The sequence below is a fragment of the Rhinopithecus bieti genome, unplaced genomic scaffold, assembly GCF_001698545.2.
Source record: "Rhinopithecus bieti isolate Rb0 unplaced genomic scaffold, ASM169854v2 scaffold_5216, whole genome shotgun sequence".
NCBI classification, from domain to species: Eukaryota; Metazoa; Chordata; class Mammalia; order Primates; family Cercopithecidae; genus Rhinopithecus; species Rhinopithecus bieti.
In genome coordinates, this window is record NW_016805021.1 from 2,611,400 (window position 1) to 2,629,854 (window position 18,455).

The 18,455-nt window shown below is 44.4% G+C and overlaps 1 protein-coding gene across 1 annotated transcript in view; it reads left to right on the top strand.

The window, feature by feature from the left end:
* The window catches only part of RASGRF2 (Ras protein specific guanine nucleotide releasing factor 2), a 276,199-nt gene that overhangs the window by 242,481 nt on the left and 15,263 nt on the right, over window positions 1–18,455 (top strand). The window contains exons 19-23 of the mRNA XM_017870896.1: window positions 4,176–4,288; window positions 9,339–9,399; window positions 9,739–9,842; window positions 11,172–11,256; window positions 15,483–15,680. Coding sequence (XP_017726385.1) covers window positions 4,176–4,288; window positions 9,339–9,399; window positions 9,739–9,842; window positions 11,172–11,256; window positions 15,483–15,680 — 561 coding nt within the window. The remainder of the gene's footprint in view (window positions 1–4,175; window positions 4,289–9,338; window positions 9,400–9,738; window positions 9,843–11,171; window positions 11,257–15,482; window positions 15,681–18,455) is intronic.

An 18,455-nucleotide genomic window follows, 5' to 3' on the forward strand; every position in this document is an offset into this window, starting at 1 on the left:
ATATATATATATATATATATGAATGAAATAGTCATTAAGGAAATAAAGTCCTGATGGCTGAGCATGTGGTGCACACAGATGGACGAAGGTGAGAGCATTAACTGTTTACAAACATCCCTTTACCTTGAAATGAGGGAGGGAGTGGAACCGAAGGAAAGAACACTGGCAAACTATTACTGTCTTCTCTTTACATACATTTTAAAAAAATTAATAGCGAGAAGGTGTTTGGCAATAAATAGGTGAAATTTTAGGAAAACATCATCTGAAGCCATATATTGAGGAGATGTTGACATCTGTGTTGCTCCTGGGCCCCAGTGGCTCTTGTTTCTGAAGAATTGGGACTATGGTCAAACAGTGAAAAGTAAAATGTTGGGAATAATTTATGACACCATTTGCCACCAAACTGAGGTTAAAAAAAATACTAAATTCAAATTAGATTAGATTTGCATTGTCTACAATTTTGAAATTATGATCTTGTTAATTGTTTTACCAAATATAGTAAAATCTTGCTGTTTTCTTTTATCTGATTTGTTGCAATTAACAGTGTTCTCTCCAATCATTTAAAAGGATTCAGAATGTCAGTGCTTCATAATTACTTTCCTTAAAGTTAAAATGTAATTATGATAAGTAACTTTATATGGTAGAAAATAAACACTCATGTCTGTACATATAAAGATATAGTCTATCGAGTAAGATCCTCAAAAGCAGGACTTTGCAGTGTTCAGTTCATCTCTGAATACCTAAAAATTCCTCTCTGCTGCCTGTACCTGTTTCATAAGGATACATTTAATTAAAGAATGTAAGAGACACAGTTCTACCTTTTTGTTTTTTTTCCCAACATTTACCTTGAAAATTTTCAAATTGAGAGAAAAATTGCCAGAATAAAAGAAAGTACACTGATACACATCCCTCAGTCATCATTCCCATGTTTAACATGTATTCTCTCTCTCTCTCTCCCCACTCCCTCTAAGAACAAAAACCTGTTCTTTTAAAAAAAATTGCATTTTTATTTTAGTTCGGGGGGGTACAATGTGCAGGTTTTGTGTGGTGCTAAGATTCGGGCTTTGTTGATCTCATCACCCAGATAGTGAACATAGTATACAATAGGAAGTTTTTCAGCCCTGGCCCCACCTCCCTCCCTCCTTTTGGAGTCCCCAGTGTCTACTGTTGCCATCTTTATGTCCACGTGAACCGAAGATTTAGCTCCCACTTATAAGTGAAAACGTGATATTTGGTTTTCTGTTTCTGCATCAGTTTGCTTAGGATAATGACCTCTAGCTTCATCCATGTTGCTTTAAAGAACACGATTTCTTTTTTCCTTTTTTCTGGTTTTTTTTTTTTTTTTTTTTTTTTGAGACAGAGTCTGGAATGCAGTGGCGCAATCTCAGCTCACTGCAAGCTCCACCTCCTGGGTTCATGTCATTCTCCTGCCTCAGCCTCCTGAGTAGCTGGGACTGCCACCACACCCGGCTGATTTTTTGTATTTTTAGTAGAGATGGGGTTTCACTGTGTTAGCCATGATGGTCTCGATCTCTTCACCTCGTGATCCACCCACCTCAGCCTCCCAAAGTGCTGGGACTACAGGTGTGAGCCACTGTGCCTGGCCCATGATTTCGTTTTTTATGGCTGCATAGTGTTCCATGATGTATGTATGCCACATTTTCTTTATCTAATGCACTGTTGATGGGCACCTAGGTTGATTCTGTGTCTTTGCTATTATGAACAGTGCTGCAATGAACATGCAAGTATATGTCTCTTTTTGGTAGAGCAATTTATTTTCCTTTGGGTATATACCCAGGGATTGCTGAGTCAAATGGTAGTTCTATTTTTAGTTCTTTGAGAAATCTCCAAACTGCTTTCCGCAGGGACTGAACTAATTTGCATTCCCACCAGTAGTGTATAAGTGAGGAACCTGCTCATACATAGCCAACAGTAAAATGATCAAATTCAGGGAAATTTACCATTGGCAGAATGCTCTCTACTAGTGCACAGTCCTGATTCCATTTTAGGCAGTTGTCATAGTAATGTCCTTTTAAAGCATTCCCCTCTTGACTCCAGGTTCAAAGCTTGCATTTAGCTGTTGTCCCTTTGGTGTCCTTTGAGCTGGAAGAGTTCCTCAGTTTGTCTCTGTTGTTTATGACACTGACATTTCTGAAAAGTACAGGCCAATGCTTCTTTAAAATTAGATCAATATTATGCATTTTAGGCAGAAAAACTAAGGATGTATTACATTATAGATCATTACATTAGTAGATATATGATGTTGGTTTCTTCCATCATAGGGGATGGTAACTTTGATTGCTTGGGGTACGGTGATATCTGCCAGATTCTCCCTTTGTGACTAATAAGTAATCTCTGAGGTGTACTCTGACACTGTTAATTCTGTTCTCTAATACACTTCATTCAACCATTTTAGCATTCATTCATGATCCTTGCCTGAGTCAGTGATTACTGCTTTGGTTGAAAATGGTGATTTTTGGCCAGGTGCGGTGGCTCATGCCTGTTTGGTGGCTCCCAGCACTTTGGGAGGCCAAGGCAGTCAGATGACTTGAGGTTAGGAGTTTGAGACCAGCCTGACCAACATGATGAAACTCTGTCTCTACTAAAAATACAAAAATAAGCAAGGTGTGGTGGCACGCACATGTAATCCCAGCTGCTCAGGAGGCTGAGGCAGGAGATTCGGTTGAACCAAGGAAGCGGAGGTTGCAGTGAGCCGAGATCACGTCACTGCACTCCAGCCTGGGCGACAGAGTGAGACTCCATCTCAAAAAAAAAAAAAAAAAGAAAAGAAAGAAAATCATGATTTTCTAACTCCGTTATTTCTTTGCATCTACTATTTGGAATTCTACTATAAAGAATAGCTTTAGGCTGGGTGTAGTGGCTTATGCTCGTAATCCCAGCACTTCATGAGGCTGAGACAGGAGGGTCACTTGAGCCCAGGAGCTTGAGGCCAGCCTGAGCAACATGGCAAGACCCTGTCTCTACAAAATAATTAAAAATTAGCTGGGCGTGGTAGCACACACCTGTAGTCCCAGCTACTTGGGCGGCTGAGGTGGGAGACCACTTGAGCCCAGGAATTTGAGGCTGCAGTGAGCTGTGATCATACCACTGCACTCCAGCCTGGGTGACAGAGAGAGGGAGACCCTGTGATTTAAAAAAAAGAATAGTTTTATTTTCTACCTTTTAAAAATCTGGCTTTGTGAGCATCAATATCAATAAGGACTTACAGGTTCTTCTTATTAAACTGGTTATTGCTCATTACTCTCATTATTCATTTTGATGGTCATATTGTCCCAACTGTCCCCAGTGGGTGCCTCTTCAATCTCACTTCTATGTTCATTCAATGTGGCCCCATTAGTCTGTATCATTCTTTAGCTCTTAGCATATCTATATTGATGTAGATATAGATATTGATAGCCTTAGCATATTTTCATTCAAGTTACTGCTCAAATGACAGATTTTATTCTTGCAGCAAATATTTTTTGAGATACTCATATGTCACAGTTACTGATCTTACTCATGATCCAGAAAAAAAGCCAGGCAATTAAATTGGCCCTTGCAATGTAATACAGAGAGTTGACAGCTGTGAGTTACGTGTGCCATGGGTGTACAAAGAAAAGCTCCCAGTCCCACTGGGTGAATTAAGAAAGACTCCAGGGAGAGTGCATATCATCTCCTAGGCCCCAAAAATGAATAGAAATAAATGTGTGGAGGCGGCATAGTGTTCCAGGCTACAGGAAGCACATATCACTTGAGGAACTGAAGGCATTTGTTAAGTCTAGGACAGTGTGAGTGTGTTGGGGGCATGGTATGTGTTGCAGGCCACAGGGACGCAAGCAGTGTGAGAGAAGAGGCTGGAGGGGTGGGCCAGGGCCTTGTAAGCTCTTTTAAGAACCCTTCCCAGTGGCTGTCCCTAGAGGCAGTTGTTCTCAACACTGACTGCACATTTATACCCCTTGGGGAGCCATGGGGGGAGCCTGTCAGAAATACCAATAACAGACCCCCATTCCAAACCAAGTAAATCAGGACCCTAGGTGTGGCGTGGGACTCTAGGGTCCATACATTTCAATGTCCATACCTAGCTTCTAGAGAGTTGATCATGGAGAATGGTGTCATGTGTCACAGAGATAACCCTTTCAAAACTAAAATTTAAAAAGATTTATTTTATTTTATAGGATTTTGAACTCAACAATGAACTAAAGATGAATGTCCTAAATTTGCTAGAAGAAGTTTTGCGAGACCCAGACCTTCTTCCCCAAGAAAGGAAAGCCACCGCAAATATCCTCAGGTGAAGGCAACTGAAGATGCCGACTGGATGACATTGGTTGAGTCTTGTTATGTTCATGGAAAATAAGAGCCTAGCAAACCAGAAGAATCAATCTTAGAATCCTGGGGACAGTGGGGTCTATGTTCTCAGCAGTAAAGTGTTATGTATCATCTTCTCTTTCCTGGGGGCAATGTGGGGTCTGCTGTCTCAGGAAGACTTGGGACAGCGTGGTATAACTCATGTGGAGTGCAATTGCCATTATCCATGGAGGCAGACAGCGGTTTACCGTAAAACCAACAGTTAAAGAAAGGAACCCTTGAGGAGCCCCTCCTGTGAGTCCAGCAGGCATCACAGAGAAATGATGTTTCCTCGTGTGGGTTATTGTAAGCTCATGTGTGTGAGGGTGGTAGTGTCTGTAGGAGTCTCATGCACCTAAATTGTGGATGTGACATCACAGAGTAGTTATGAATTTTCTTTGGCTCATTTCACTGGTCCCGACCAACCTTTCTACAGCTTGTCAGTTTAGGATTTCCACATCATGTAGGTGGTATAATTGTGGGGGATTGTCTAAGGTAGGACTCCACACTTCTATGTGATAAAGTCTTCAACTTTGGGCATAGTGCTAGAGATTTGTGTCCATAGTTGTTGCACCCAGTATCCAAGTGGGTAACAAGCTTTCTTATAGCTTCTTGAACTGGTGGGTGGATTTTTTTCTTGTCCACTCTATGTGGAAAGGGCGGCCATCGCTGGCTTTGTGCAGACATTTCAGGTGCAGCTTCCCAGCTCACTCATAACTATGTCCTCTGTCCTTGCATGGGGATGGGAAGCCCAGCATCTCTCTGCAGGGTCTGGTACTTCTTTACCACTCTGATTTCTAGTTCCCTCTTCATTTACAACCTCTAGAAATGACCCTTCCTTTCCTGGAAGCTTGGCTGCATTGTCTCCTTGTTACATGCTATCCAGAATGCTTGTGTCATCCACAGGCAGTCTATTTTGCTCTGTCCATGTTTCTGCAAGTCCTTCCTGAAGTAGCAACACCAGATGTTGGTTTATGATGTGTTAGCAACTGGCCTGTAAGTCTTTCTCAGCCCCCATTAGCTGAAGATCGCATAGCCGGACCATTCTTTGTGAAGGGACTTTTATGGGTAGAATTGTATCTCCCTACCCCCTAAAAGATATATTGAAGTCCCAGCCTCCCATACCTCAAAATGGACCTCATTTGGAAATAAGGCCATTGCCAACGTAATCAGTTAAGATGAGGTACTGGAGTAGGGTGGACCCCAATCCACTTCGATTGGTGTCCTTATAAGAAGTCAACCATGGAAGACAGACACAGAGACAATGCCATCTGAAGATGGAGGCAGAGACTGAGTTATGCAGCTGCAAACCAAAGAAGGTCAAAGATCGCTGGCTAACCACCAGCAGCTAAAAAGGCAAGGGAGGGTTCCCCTCCAGGTTTCAGAGGCAGCATAGCCCTGCTGACAGTTCGATTACAGACCTCTGTCTGGAAGGTGAGACAATACATTTCTGTTGTTTTAAGCCACCCAGTTTGTGGGATTTTATTAGGGCAGCCCTAGGAAACAATTAGGGGCCTTCTCCACTTTTTCCATTCTATGAAAACATCTAAATAAGCCCAGGGATTCCATTACTGTGTCTGTTTTCAGATTTTAAAATTGTAAGTACATATTAAGGTGAAGCCTGGTTTCAGTGCATGAGGGACTCTGAGTGATTACTGTTTCTTCTCTCTTCATGACTGGTTTGTTACGCTCTTTGCATTTAAAACACTGATATTTAAAAACTACATTCTGGAAGTTTGTGCCCCTAGGGATATTTGACTAAATAGCTGTCAGGGAAGTGAGGGTGTTCAGGCTGGGAAAAACTGTCAGGATCAACCAACATGAGGGCCTTTTGTTGCCAATCCCCTCAAGACGCCTATGCCAGACTTTACCCATCAATTCTGAGAGTTTTCTCTCTGCACCAGGAGGTGACCTCAGAAGTCAGTTAGTTGGAGTTGGTTCTTAAGATGAATCCTGTTTGCCATCCCAGGTCTTGATATTCATCAGGCTTCAGATGTGCCAACTCTTCCTGCTGAATAATGACCTGAGAATTAGCAGTGTAGGACTGATAGGGAATAGAAATTTTAGTAGGCAGTACAGCTTGAAACTACAACACTGAGCAGAGTCTGATTCTACCTTTTGCAGGATGTCACAGGGCTTAATCTTGGCTCAGTCATTTACAGTGGTCAAGTTCTCAACCATTCCAAACCTGTTTCCTCATTTATAAAGTTGGACTCGTAATAGCTACTTCATTAGGTTGTTGTGAAGAGTACATGACGTGAGATGTGTGAGGAGGTTAACATGATGCCTGAAAAGTCATTAGCACTCGTAGTAAAGTGAGTATTACTACTGTTAGAAGCACTGACAGTAGTTCCCAGAAAAAGTAGTTTCTACCATTAAGGCCATATGGCCCAAGTGAAACCAGGCTGGATCTTACTCAAACTCAACTTTCTTTAGGCTTCATCACCTTTTCCACACACAGAGAGTGTGGACCAATCCCAGGACAGACACTGGTTGCTTTTGGCTTTGTTTTTGGACTACCCTAATTGAAAGAGGAATTTTCCAATCATACAACTTAGATAATCCCATTTCCTTTGATTTGGTATTTCATTATAAACGCACAATTATTAAACTGATGATACTGCTATAGACGTGGTAGTGATGGTGGTGGGGAACCCAGGATCCTGGAATGTTCATCAATGCCCAAGGGTCGCCAGAAGACTAGAAGCAAATCTTTTCTCTATAGGAACTGAACCAGAAGTGCAGAGGCTTCCACATCTGAAGGGAAAGAATTCTGAACCATGCCCTCTAGAAAATACAGGCTATGACTGTGAGAGACAAAAAACATATCATATGGTGGTTAAGTGCAGCCCTGACTTTAGAGATTTATATGCATTCCTGACATATAAGAGATATGAACATAAAACCTGTTTTTACGCATAGGTTACATTAATGCAATAAAGCAAATGTTCTTTTGAATGAAGCCTCCCTGACTTACAGCCTCACAGGGGTCACTTGATGAATACATTTAATTGCCATATATAGTTTATTGCCCTGTTTGTAAATAAAAACCTCTACTCAAAACTTGTATTTCGAAAATACCATCTCTCCTCCTCCAAAGCTGTCTGACTAGCTGTCTTCAAAATCTATTCAGTGTAGAGACTTTTCTAGACACCCAACATGCCACACAATAAAAGAAACAGTGATTAACTTCTTGGATGTTCAACTGTGATGGGCTCAGGTCATAGAAAAGTCATCCCCAAACCCCACGTAGCGTCAGTGAGAAGACATAAAATGTTAGGTAACTTAATGGAACCAGAGTGCATCTTGGAAAATGAGGGTAAGATCATTGAGAAGAGGAACATTTGATGGGAGCTAACTTAACTTTTTGACCTTTTCTTTCCAAGGGAAAGATATTATCCAGCTTCAGAAAAAGATCTTTCCCACTGGTACACATAATTATGGAGCCACTGATCTCTCTCCGGGAACCTAGAATGGCGGAAAAGATGATGTGCACTTTCAGAAAAGTCACTTTTATCCCTCATGTGTAACCCTTCATGTGATTTAATAGGCTTGGGAGAAAGAGTTAGCTTTAACTTATTTTTTCCACATCTTAATCTGCCCTTTAAGATAAGATGACTATTTATTTCTACTCACAAATAGTAAGGCTAAGTGCCAATAAGAGGGCTGCTGCTAGTATAAACCAGAAGGCTCCTGCTCCCCCTTCAGACAGCTGAGGGAAGGGAGTTGTGTTTATTGACTGTGCTATGTGTGGAACCCTTGGAGAGGTGCCTTCCCTGAGCCTGCTTAAGAGAAGTGCAGAGTAAAGGAATGGCCCACAACTTTGGGCAACTTAGTCAGTGTCTTTGAGCTTTTGTTTCCTTATCTGTAAAACGGAGATCACAATGCCTGCATTATCCACTATCCTGTATAACAACCCCTTGGAAGGGATTTGTTAGGATACAGGAGATAGTGCATGTCAAATGTTTAGCACATGCCTGGCATAGAGCGGGCATACAGGAAGCCATCTCTGTTGATATTATATTTTTGAGAGTTGTGGTGGTTGTTTTAATCAACTCAGAACACAACGGAACAATGCATCATCATTACTTCTTTTTAAAACTGGCTTCCTGCAGCAGACAGAGTACATGGTTTGGGACCGTTTAACTATTTTAATACTTTTAATATGTGCTTGTGCCTTCCTTTTGGAAAACATAAAATCCTTGGCTCCAATGGCACATTATGTAATTGGATGCCTACTGGACTCCAGTTTTCCTGGACTCTGAACTTCTGTTGGACATAAAATACCCTGTAGTCTGAAACAAGTATCTAAGGTATTAACTTGCATTTATTCATTTACTCATTCATTCATTCATCATTTATTTTTTAAAAAGATATTTATTGAGAGCTGAATAACATGTATGAGACTCAGGGCCAAAAGTGTCTGAGGAAAGTCCACCTGGAATGCAAGGGGGAGGAAGCTATCTGCTGGCTCCTGCCTGGCATTGTTCAGAGTCTTGCCACATAAGAACCCCCTGTGCTTCTTCTGGTCTACGTAAGCTTGAGAAGGGGGTGGCCCTGCGTCTCCTGCCTCTGTGACAGCAGGGAAGGCCTACGGTAGGGGATAGAGGCGTGGGGAGGAGGGCACTCAGGCCTAGGAGTATTACTGGCTGATAGCATTAGACGATGCTCCATTGTACATTATAGATGGTCACTCAGAGCACACCCAGCTCACCCTCAGACTCGCTGTGATGGTGGTGGTTTCATTTACAACCTTCTATGTCACCGGTTGGCTCTTTGTTCTAAATCAGCTGTCCCGATGATTCTCTCATGCCTTGAGCATGTTTTCTGTTTGGGGATTGCTCATCTCCAGCTCAGCAACCGGTTGTGCTGCATGGCCTTGTAGACCCAAATCTTCAGACCTCCCATCCAGGGAAAACCAAACTGCATTTTATAGTTTTGTTCCTAGGTTGTCTATTTTGTTTTCCATGGAGGATAATTTGATCTCTTTTCAGGGCCCTCTCACAAGATGACCAAGATGACATCCACCTAAAATTAGAGGATATAATTCAAATGGTAAGTCTGACCACATTTTTATCTAGCACAACTATGTGCAGACTACCTCGCCAAGGTGGGCAATATGCTTGTAACTGATCAGGAGTGTTGTAGCATTAGGCCCTCTGTCCTATCTATGAAGCTCTGTGAGATGAACCACATTTGGCGTGGGGTCTAGCAGTTGCTCTAAGATATTCATGTTGGCTTTGATATTTTTAGCTTTCTGCCATTTTTTTCATAGTTAGAATTTAGTGGTGAACTTCATGCTTCCACACATGCAGCTGTGTGCCTCGCTGACCTGCAATGAGATGGCAGGCGCCCTCTCTCGGGTGTTTCATTTCCCTCCCTCGTCTCTTGCAGACTGACTGCATGAAGGCCGAATGCTTTCAGTCCTTGTCGGCCATGGAGCTGGCGGAACAGATCACCCTCCTGGACCATGTCATTTTCAGAAGCATTCCCTACGAGTGAGTGCCACCCCCAACAGCAGCAGGGCTTGGCTGCACTAGCTGGCTTAGAAGTTGACATTATTCCTAAGGCAGACTGTGTGTGTGTGTGTGTGTGTGTGTGTGTGTGTGTGTGTGTGTCCCCGCAGTTCCTGTGTGAATATCTACCAATTGTTTCCATCCATGGAACTGGCACACCTCTGTGTCCAGCACTCTGCAGGGTGGGAGCAGGACCAACAACAGCAAGGGACAAAGAACCTTGCCCAGGGACTCAGTCAACTTAAGTACGTGTCAGAGTAATTTCGAGTGTTTTTAATGCCTATACAAAATAATTCCTGTATGTTCCATCTCGCTTGTCCCTTATTTCTTGCTGTGTCTGGTGACCTGCTCAGGAATGAAGGGAATGAACTGGGATGCTGCCCTGAATACAGCCCATCTGACCAGGTGGAGCTTCTGCCCCACTGAACTGCCTGGTCAGGGGAACGTGCGGTAGGAGCCTAAAAGGTGTGGTTTTCAGCCCTGACCATGTGCACCCTCCTGAGTGCTGGGGAGAACAAAACACGATCCCTGCCTTTGAAATCTGCATCCTCCAGGAGAATGGCAGGCAGGGCAGAGCGGAGGGAGAAAATTCTGCTTCTGACTAACATGTTTGGCAGTGATGAAATTTTTGGACCCTCTGCTAAGGCTTAATATTTGTAAAAGCTAAAGCCTGTAATCCCAGCACTTTGGGAGGCCGAGACGGGCAGATCACGAGGTCAGGAGATTGAGACCATCCTGGCTAACACGGTGAAACCCCGTCTCCACTAAAAAATACAAAAAACTAGCCGGGCGAGGTGGCGGGTGCCTGTAGTCCCAGCTACTCGGGAGGCTGAGGCAGGAGAATGGCGTAAACCCGGGAGGCGGAGCTTGCAGTGAGCTGAGATTCGGCCACTGCACTCCAGCCTGCGCGACAGAGCGAGACTCCGTCTCAAAAAAAAAAAAAAAAAAAACAACAGCTAATCCTGGGAAAATAGTCTTGATTTCTAAGGTAGTATTTAACCTCTTTATTTCCCTTGTGTTGGTTCTTGTTTTCTACCTTCAGAGAAGCCTTTATAGGATCCTAATAGGGACGCAGTTCCAAACATTTATAACAGAAAGCTGGAAACTGAAGAATCTTCCTTTTTGGCATTGAGAGGTAAACTGCTAGAGCCGAGGTAAAATCCACTTGTGAGGCTGGCAGCAGCAGGTGTCAGGAACCATTCTAGGCCGTGTTAAATGGAATGTTTCTAATATTCAGGACAATTATCCAGGATCATAGCCAGCACATTTTTAAAAACTTAATTGGTTTTGTGTTTTGTTTTTCACATTCAGGGAGTTTCTTGGGCAGGGGTGGATGAAGCTGGATAAAAACGAAAGAACTCCTTACATTATGAAAACTAGCCAACACTTCAATGACGTGAGTAACCGTAACAGGAAAACCTTGGGTGTGTTACAAGAAGATGGATATTGGGGTCTAAAGACTCCTCTAAAATAAAGCAACTCTGTCACCCAACTTTATTTTTTTTTTTGAGACAGAGTCTCTATCTGTCGCCCAGGCTGGAGTGCAATGGCGTGATCTCGGCTCACTGCAAGCTCCGCCTCCCGGGTTCAAGCAATTCCCCTGCCTCAGCCTCCCGAGTAGCTGGGATTACAGGCACGTGCCATCATGCCAGTCTAATATTTTGGTATTTTTAGTAGAGACGGGGTTTCACCATGTCAGCCAGACTGGTCTTGAACTGCTGACCTCAGGCAATCTGCCCGCCTCGGCCTCCCAAAGTGCTGGGATTGCAGGTGTGAGCCACCGCACTCAGCCTGCCACCCACTTTTTAAATAGAATTGATGGGATATTGAAGACAAGCTTACCTCTCCTCTAAGAGCTCACAGTAATGTAATAATGTCCAATTAACTTCCTGACATAAGAGGTTCACCTTTAATGGTAGCCAAGTCTGGTAAGTGCTCAATAATGTACAGGTTGCTGTTCCTATTTTTATCATCATCACTACTTCCTGGTCATAAATTGACTAAGAGAATGCACAATACATGTGTCACTGGCCCCTGGTGGTGCTGGTGACGGTAAGGCTGGGTTGGTGCAAGTCCTCATCATTACTGAACGTTCAGCCTGAATTACATTCCAGGATTGGAAGGGGCCTCTTGGACCATAATCACATTGTTGCTGTAGTTCTGTGCAGCAGTGGCCAGCTGTTGGTCCATCTTCCAGCTCTGCTTTTCCCCAGCAGTAAGATTGGGAGATGCTTTTATACCTCCCTGCTCTTAATTAGTGCTGTTCTCATAGTCTTAGTCCTGTGGTAGAACAAGTAACAGGTGTGGGAGTGTCTTCTGGCCTATCCAGGCAACGGGAAGCCTCCCTTTCCAGTTTCACTAAACTATAATAAAAGGAATAATGATTTTTAAAACAATAACAACAACAAACTACCAGGAACCCCATAGGTAAATTAATAAGTCATCTAGAATCAAAATGCAAAAGCGACAGTTTAGATTCCCAAGACAGTGTTTCATGCAGGCTTTCCCCAGAGTACGTGGATGCTGAGTGAATGCTACCACACAGTGAGCTTCAGTGCCGTGCTGCCTAAGGGACAAGGGGCATGGCCCATCTAGTCCCTGCCCTGAGAAACGGGTTCCGTGCTGTGGGAAACTAACCTCTGTTACCTGTGGTGAACTAACACATGGGATATAATGGACATTCAAAAGAGAGGTTTGATCCCAGGCTCCAGACCCACATATCTCCTCCGCTGGGACGGCCGCTGCATTGCACTCTTGACAATGACAGATGGAACCTTTCATCTGCACCCCAGAGCCACCAAGCCTGCTTCTTCATTGTCCTCTCTGTTCTCAGTCTCGGGTAGTGGCCTCACCATACATTCACTCACCCAAGCCCAGGATCTAGACATCATCTCCCTCGCCACCTCACCCTCACCACTGCCCAGCGTATTTGCAAACCCTAAATCTACATGTATCTCAGGCCCTTCCCCACCCTGCCTTCCCCACTGCCACCACCTTGATAGGTGGTCTTTTATCCTTTCTCTCCAGGAGCTCCTAACTCATCTCTCCTCTGCAACCTCACTGCCCTCCAAACCATCTGTTAGGTTCAGGGTCAGGTTCCAGCCCATGCTGAGGTCCGAGGGGAGTGGGTGGATACCTGAAAGAACATGCAGGGGGCCATAAGTAGGTGAAAGATGATTTTGTTCAGCAGGAGTTCTCATCAGCAGCTCTTTCATCAGCAGCTCTTTCATCAGCAGCTCTCTTATGCTGTCCGCTCTGTCTCAGCTGCTTGAGCTGGTCACTCCCACGCATAGCTACGTGGCCAGCTCTCCCTTGCCTTCAGGGTCAGCAACTTAACTCTTTCTCTTTCTGGGCATGAGCTCCTGGACCATATCAATAGGGCAATTATACCTTTTACAGACAACAGTGACTTAGAGCCAAGTGATGGCCCTCCATGTTTGGCTACTTGGCTGTGATAACAAGTGGAGTTACACGCCAATGCTCTAAACTCACTGAGTCCCTCTGGCCCGGATGTTCGCCTTGGCCTATCCTTGACCAAAGCACATATACCTTAAACCATCCTTCATGCAGTGGCACAGAAATGATTTCTCTGAAAGGTCAATCTAATTATCTCCCTCCCTTTGACAAAAATCCGTCAGTGGCTTCCCCTTACCTTAGGGATATGGTCCCAACTGCTCAACCTGGCATACAAGAGACCAGCCCATCTGTCACCCTTGGCTCTCCCAGTTCTTATGCCCCTCAGATGGCTGCCAGATCCTCCATTACACCGTCCCTCCCACCTCTGTTCCCTTGCTCTTATACTTGGATCCTTTAAGACTCAATGCAAGGCTGGATACTATAGCTCACACCTGTAATCCCAGCACTTGGGGAGGCTGAGGTGGGAGGATTGCTTTAGCCCAGGAGTTCAAGACCAGCCTGGGCAACATAGTGAGACCCTATCTCTACAAATACAAAAACTTAGCCAGGCATAGCAGTGCATACCTGTGGAGGCTGAGGTGAGAGGATCACTTGAGCCCTGGATGTTGAGGCTGCAATGAGCTGTGATCATGCCACTGTACTCCACCTGGGGAAACAGAGCAAGCTCCTGTCTCCGGAAAAACAAAAAACAAATCAATGCAGGCATGAGCTCTTCCTGGAAGCCTCCTCTGTACTAGACCAGATGCCCCATGCTGCCTGTTTATTCTCAAACACTGCCGTGAATAGACTTAACTTTGTGTTTCACCGCATGGCATTTACCTGTCTATGTATCTGCAACCCTCCCCTTCCTACCTACCTAGGCTCAGATTGCATTAAGGTCATGGATGGATTTATTTGTCTTTCTGTTCCCAGCACCTAAAAGAATCTGTTCTATTCCATTTCCTCAATAGTTATTGGCAAGAACTTCTTCATCAAAATTACTGATTAACAAAACCATTTATTCCCAGAAAAAACTGGATTCCAAATAATTCCTCTCCTCACGCTAAGGATGCGCAGGCCCTCAATGAATAGCACTGCAGTAGGTGCTTTAGTGAATTTCCACAGTGGTGTTGAGGCACTATGAGGTCTTATGTATCTTCAGAATCATCAAAGAATGGGTGAATCCATCAGATTTAGTGTATGGATATAAGATTATCCGCCCTGGCCGGGCGCGGTGGCTCACGCCTGTAATCCCAGCACTTTGGGAGGCCGAGGTCGGTGGATCATGAGGTCAGGAGATCGCAGACCATCCTTGCTAACACGGTTGAAACCCCATCTCTACTAAAAACACCAAAAAAATTAGTGGGCGTGGGTGGCAGATGCCTGTAGTCCCAGCTACTTGGGAGGCTGAGGCAGGGAGGAGAATCGCGCGTGAACCAAGGAGGCGGAAGGCTTGTAGTGAGCGAGATTGCGCCACTGCACTCCAGGACTGGGCGACAGGAGCGAGACCTGTCTCAAAAAAAAAAAAAAAAAAAAAGTATTACATCCCTATATTACCTTTGTTAATATGGTAATCCTATTTCACTTTTTTCCTTTCCATATTGCAAGAGCTGAGCTTCTTAAACTGGTTTTAAGTAATAAAATTACAGTACTTAGCCTCAAAACTGTAGGTCCGTTTAACTGCTGGTGAAGAACAAGATAAGATGAAGAAAATGTTCTCCTTTTCACTGCAGCCAAGTGATTCTGGTTTGAGAGTTAATCAGTTCAGAATTTGATCTAACTGGGGGCAAGTGTTTTTTCTTTCTCTGTGGTAACTGTGGCTTCCCAGAGTGAGGAATCACACGCTGTTGGGGGCCAAGGAGTAAGGGGAAAGGCCCCAGGGAGTGATCCATGATCTGCAGACCTTGCCTTTCCGCAGGCGTTAGGTTATTCTGTCCCATTTCCTCAGTAATTATTAGAAATGACACCATCAAAATTGCTGATGAAAAAAATCACCTCTTCCCCCAACAAGCGGGAAGCCAGATAATCCCTCTCTTCACTCAAAGGACAAACAGATGCTCATTAGTTTATTCTTATAGACTTTAGTCTCTTAGAAAGTGGGTAGCTAAATGTAGAATATGATCAACATCCTGCCTTCCTGACATGTCTGCAGATAATTTACGTAATTTGCCTAAATGCATTGCTTTGGCTCTTAGACTGCCTTTCTGGGCTCTTTGATTGTCTCAGATGAGTAACCTGGTGGCCTCCCAGATAATGAATTATGCTGATGTCAGCTCCCGTGCCAACGCCATCGAGAAATGGGTGGCAGTGGCGGACATCTGCCGATGTCTGCACAATTACAACGGCGTGCTGGAAATCACCTCCGCCTTGAACAGAAGTGCCATCTACAGGCTGAAGAAAACCTGGGCCAAGGTCTCTAAGCAGGTGAGCCTCAGCATGTGACACAGCCTGCTGCTAAGAGGAGGAGAGGTTGGGAGATGGGAGCCAAGTTAAATATTACTAATTAGGAAATCATTAACCGAAATGAGCCGCTCAGTTGCCAAAGAAAGGTGCCAACATGGGTAATTACAGTGCTCTTACCACTTAATTGATTTCATTCATGTGTATTTCTAAACCATTCATTAAAGCATTTTGGGGGACAGCTACAAACAATGTGATTGTCAGTCAAGAGCTGTTTCCTGAATTATTTTGGAGGGCACATTGACTTTGAGTAAGCACAATTATGTCCAATGGGTCCATTCATTCTCTCCCAGAGTGAGGGTGCAAACTCTGTGGGGCCAAAAGCCAGGGACAAAAGGCCTCATTTTTCACCTTTTTCTTGCTCATTCATGTAGCAGATGTAAAGTTTTGGCATAATGACTTAGATGTGCAGAAATGTAATTTTCATTTTCTTTCATTAATCTCAACTTGCCCATGCCTGTCATTTTCACTCAGATAATTTCAAGATTCAAACTAAATCATGATTCTTCCCCTGCCCTTTCTGCTGGCCTTCTCCCTGGGTGTTGGGTGCCTGGGAGGGCATCTCTGGGCTTCTGGGCACCTGTCTGCTCCTCTGGCCTCCTGTGGTCATTCTTTGCTGATTATTCATTGGGTACAGGCTGCTGTGAACTGCCTGTACCTGGTGTCACCTGGCCTGCCTGTCTCGCCCAGGAGCAATGCATGGTGATTGCACCCAGGGAGTGTGGCTGACCTCGCTTCAGGGGTGAAGGGGATGTTTCCAGGCTCCCATGTCCCATTGGTGCCAGAGGGTTGGAGGGTCTACATCAGGCCCTGTCTGCCTAACCCTCCCTTGCCTTGCTGTGAACACCCAGAGTTGGTGAGGGGAATCTACAGAGTGCCACCTCCAGGGTCCCAGACCAGAAGATCTGGGTATAGTCTGCTGACATGGCCTAAAAACTGTCTTGTTTTATCACCCCACTCTGAGGATTTCAGCCCCTCTCAGAGACATTCATTATTTCTTTTCCGTCTTCATTTTGCCCTCCAAGCCTTTCCATTTAGCATAGGAGAACAATTTAATTTCCCCATGTGGCAGGAAACCAAGCCTAAGTCATATCTTTTATCTTGCCTTCTCCCACTTATTTCTTAGTAAAAATGCAGTGCTCTGAGAATCCCAAATTCAGCCCCTTAGAATTCACAAGTCCTCTTTTCTATCAACAATGGACCTAGTAAATAACAGCCACAGTTTTTACACATACTGGTTAAAAAAAAAAAAAACAAATTTTTGTTTTGAGATGATTATAGCTTCACATGCAGTTGTAAGAAATAACGCGGAGATTCCCAGCACCTTACACCCAGTTTCCCCCAGCAGCAGCATCTTGCATTACTATAGACAGTATCACAACTAGGAAATGAACATTGGTGCAATCCACCAGTCTTATCCAGATTGTACCAGCTTTCTAGGGATCACTAGCTATCACCAAGGGATCCCTAAATCTTCCTTAAGAAAGTTTCCAGGTCCACTCTGTAGTTAAGTGATATTCTTGTCTTTTATAGGATGCGGGTTTAGGAATAACTGAACTGATCATGAAATAGAGATGGATGAGACTAATATTGAAATGATTGTTTCAAAATTTGAATATACCATCTGTAGAGGCTCTAAATAAAATGTTAGCATTTCAGTCACATTATAGGTCACTCACAGTGGCCTTAGCATGGGCTAGTGGACTGTCCTCCAGAGAGGCTGTCTCTAGAGCCAAGTGCCTTACTCCAGTCATGGTAGGTAGGGCCTGGTTGCAGATACGCCCTGCTTCAGACACATTTGATGACAACTTCTGCTGTGCAGCTGTCCCTTCCCTGCATCTGAGATCAGCTGGGGAGTTGTTCAGCAGGCCTGATAATCTGCACTCTGGAACCCACAGATTGGTCTGTGGCTGTAGGACAGGTTGTACTTTTGCAACTGTTTTCAGCAAGGTTAGACCTGGACCAAGCAGGAGGTCTCTAAGAGCCCTCAGACACCAGAATTGGGAAGACAGCCCTTTGCCTCTCAGGAAGCTGTGCAGCTCCTCTCCAGGTGAGACAAAGTAGTTTGAGGACCCTCAACCTGGGCATTCAAGTTCTTCTCCAGGTAGGACCTGGATCCTCCATGCCCAGCCAAGCTGCCTGGATGTGGGTATTCCCAGGAATGGGTTATCCTCTCCAAGGGCCACCCTACCACTCTCCTATGTTCATGGAAGAAACCCCAGACCAATGTCAACAACAATGTTATTTCTCAGTAATTATCAGTTATACTTCTCTAACAAATTGATGAAGAAGATCACAAAAGAAAGGATCTGTAGTAGAGGACATTGTTCAGTCAATACCAAGGCAACCAAATATGTGTTTTGGTCATCTGGAGATTAACACTCAAAAGGATTCATCGTAAAAGCTGTCTGACATGAGACCTCTCCTTTAAGATTCTACATTTGGCCTGCTGTGGTGGCTCATACCTGTAATCCCAACATTTTGGGAGGCCGAGGTGGGCGGATCACTCGAGGTCAGGAGTTTGAGACCAGCTTGGCCAACATGGTGAAACCCCGACTCTACTGAAAGTACAAAAATTAGCTGGGCATGGTGGCGTGTGCCTGTAATCCCAGCTACTTACTCAGAAGGGCGAGACAGGAGAATCGCTTGAACCCGGGAGGCGGAGGTTGCAGTGAGCTGGGATCGTGCCACCATACTCCAGCCTGGGCGACAGAGCGAGACTCTGTCTCAGAAAAAAAA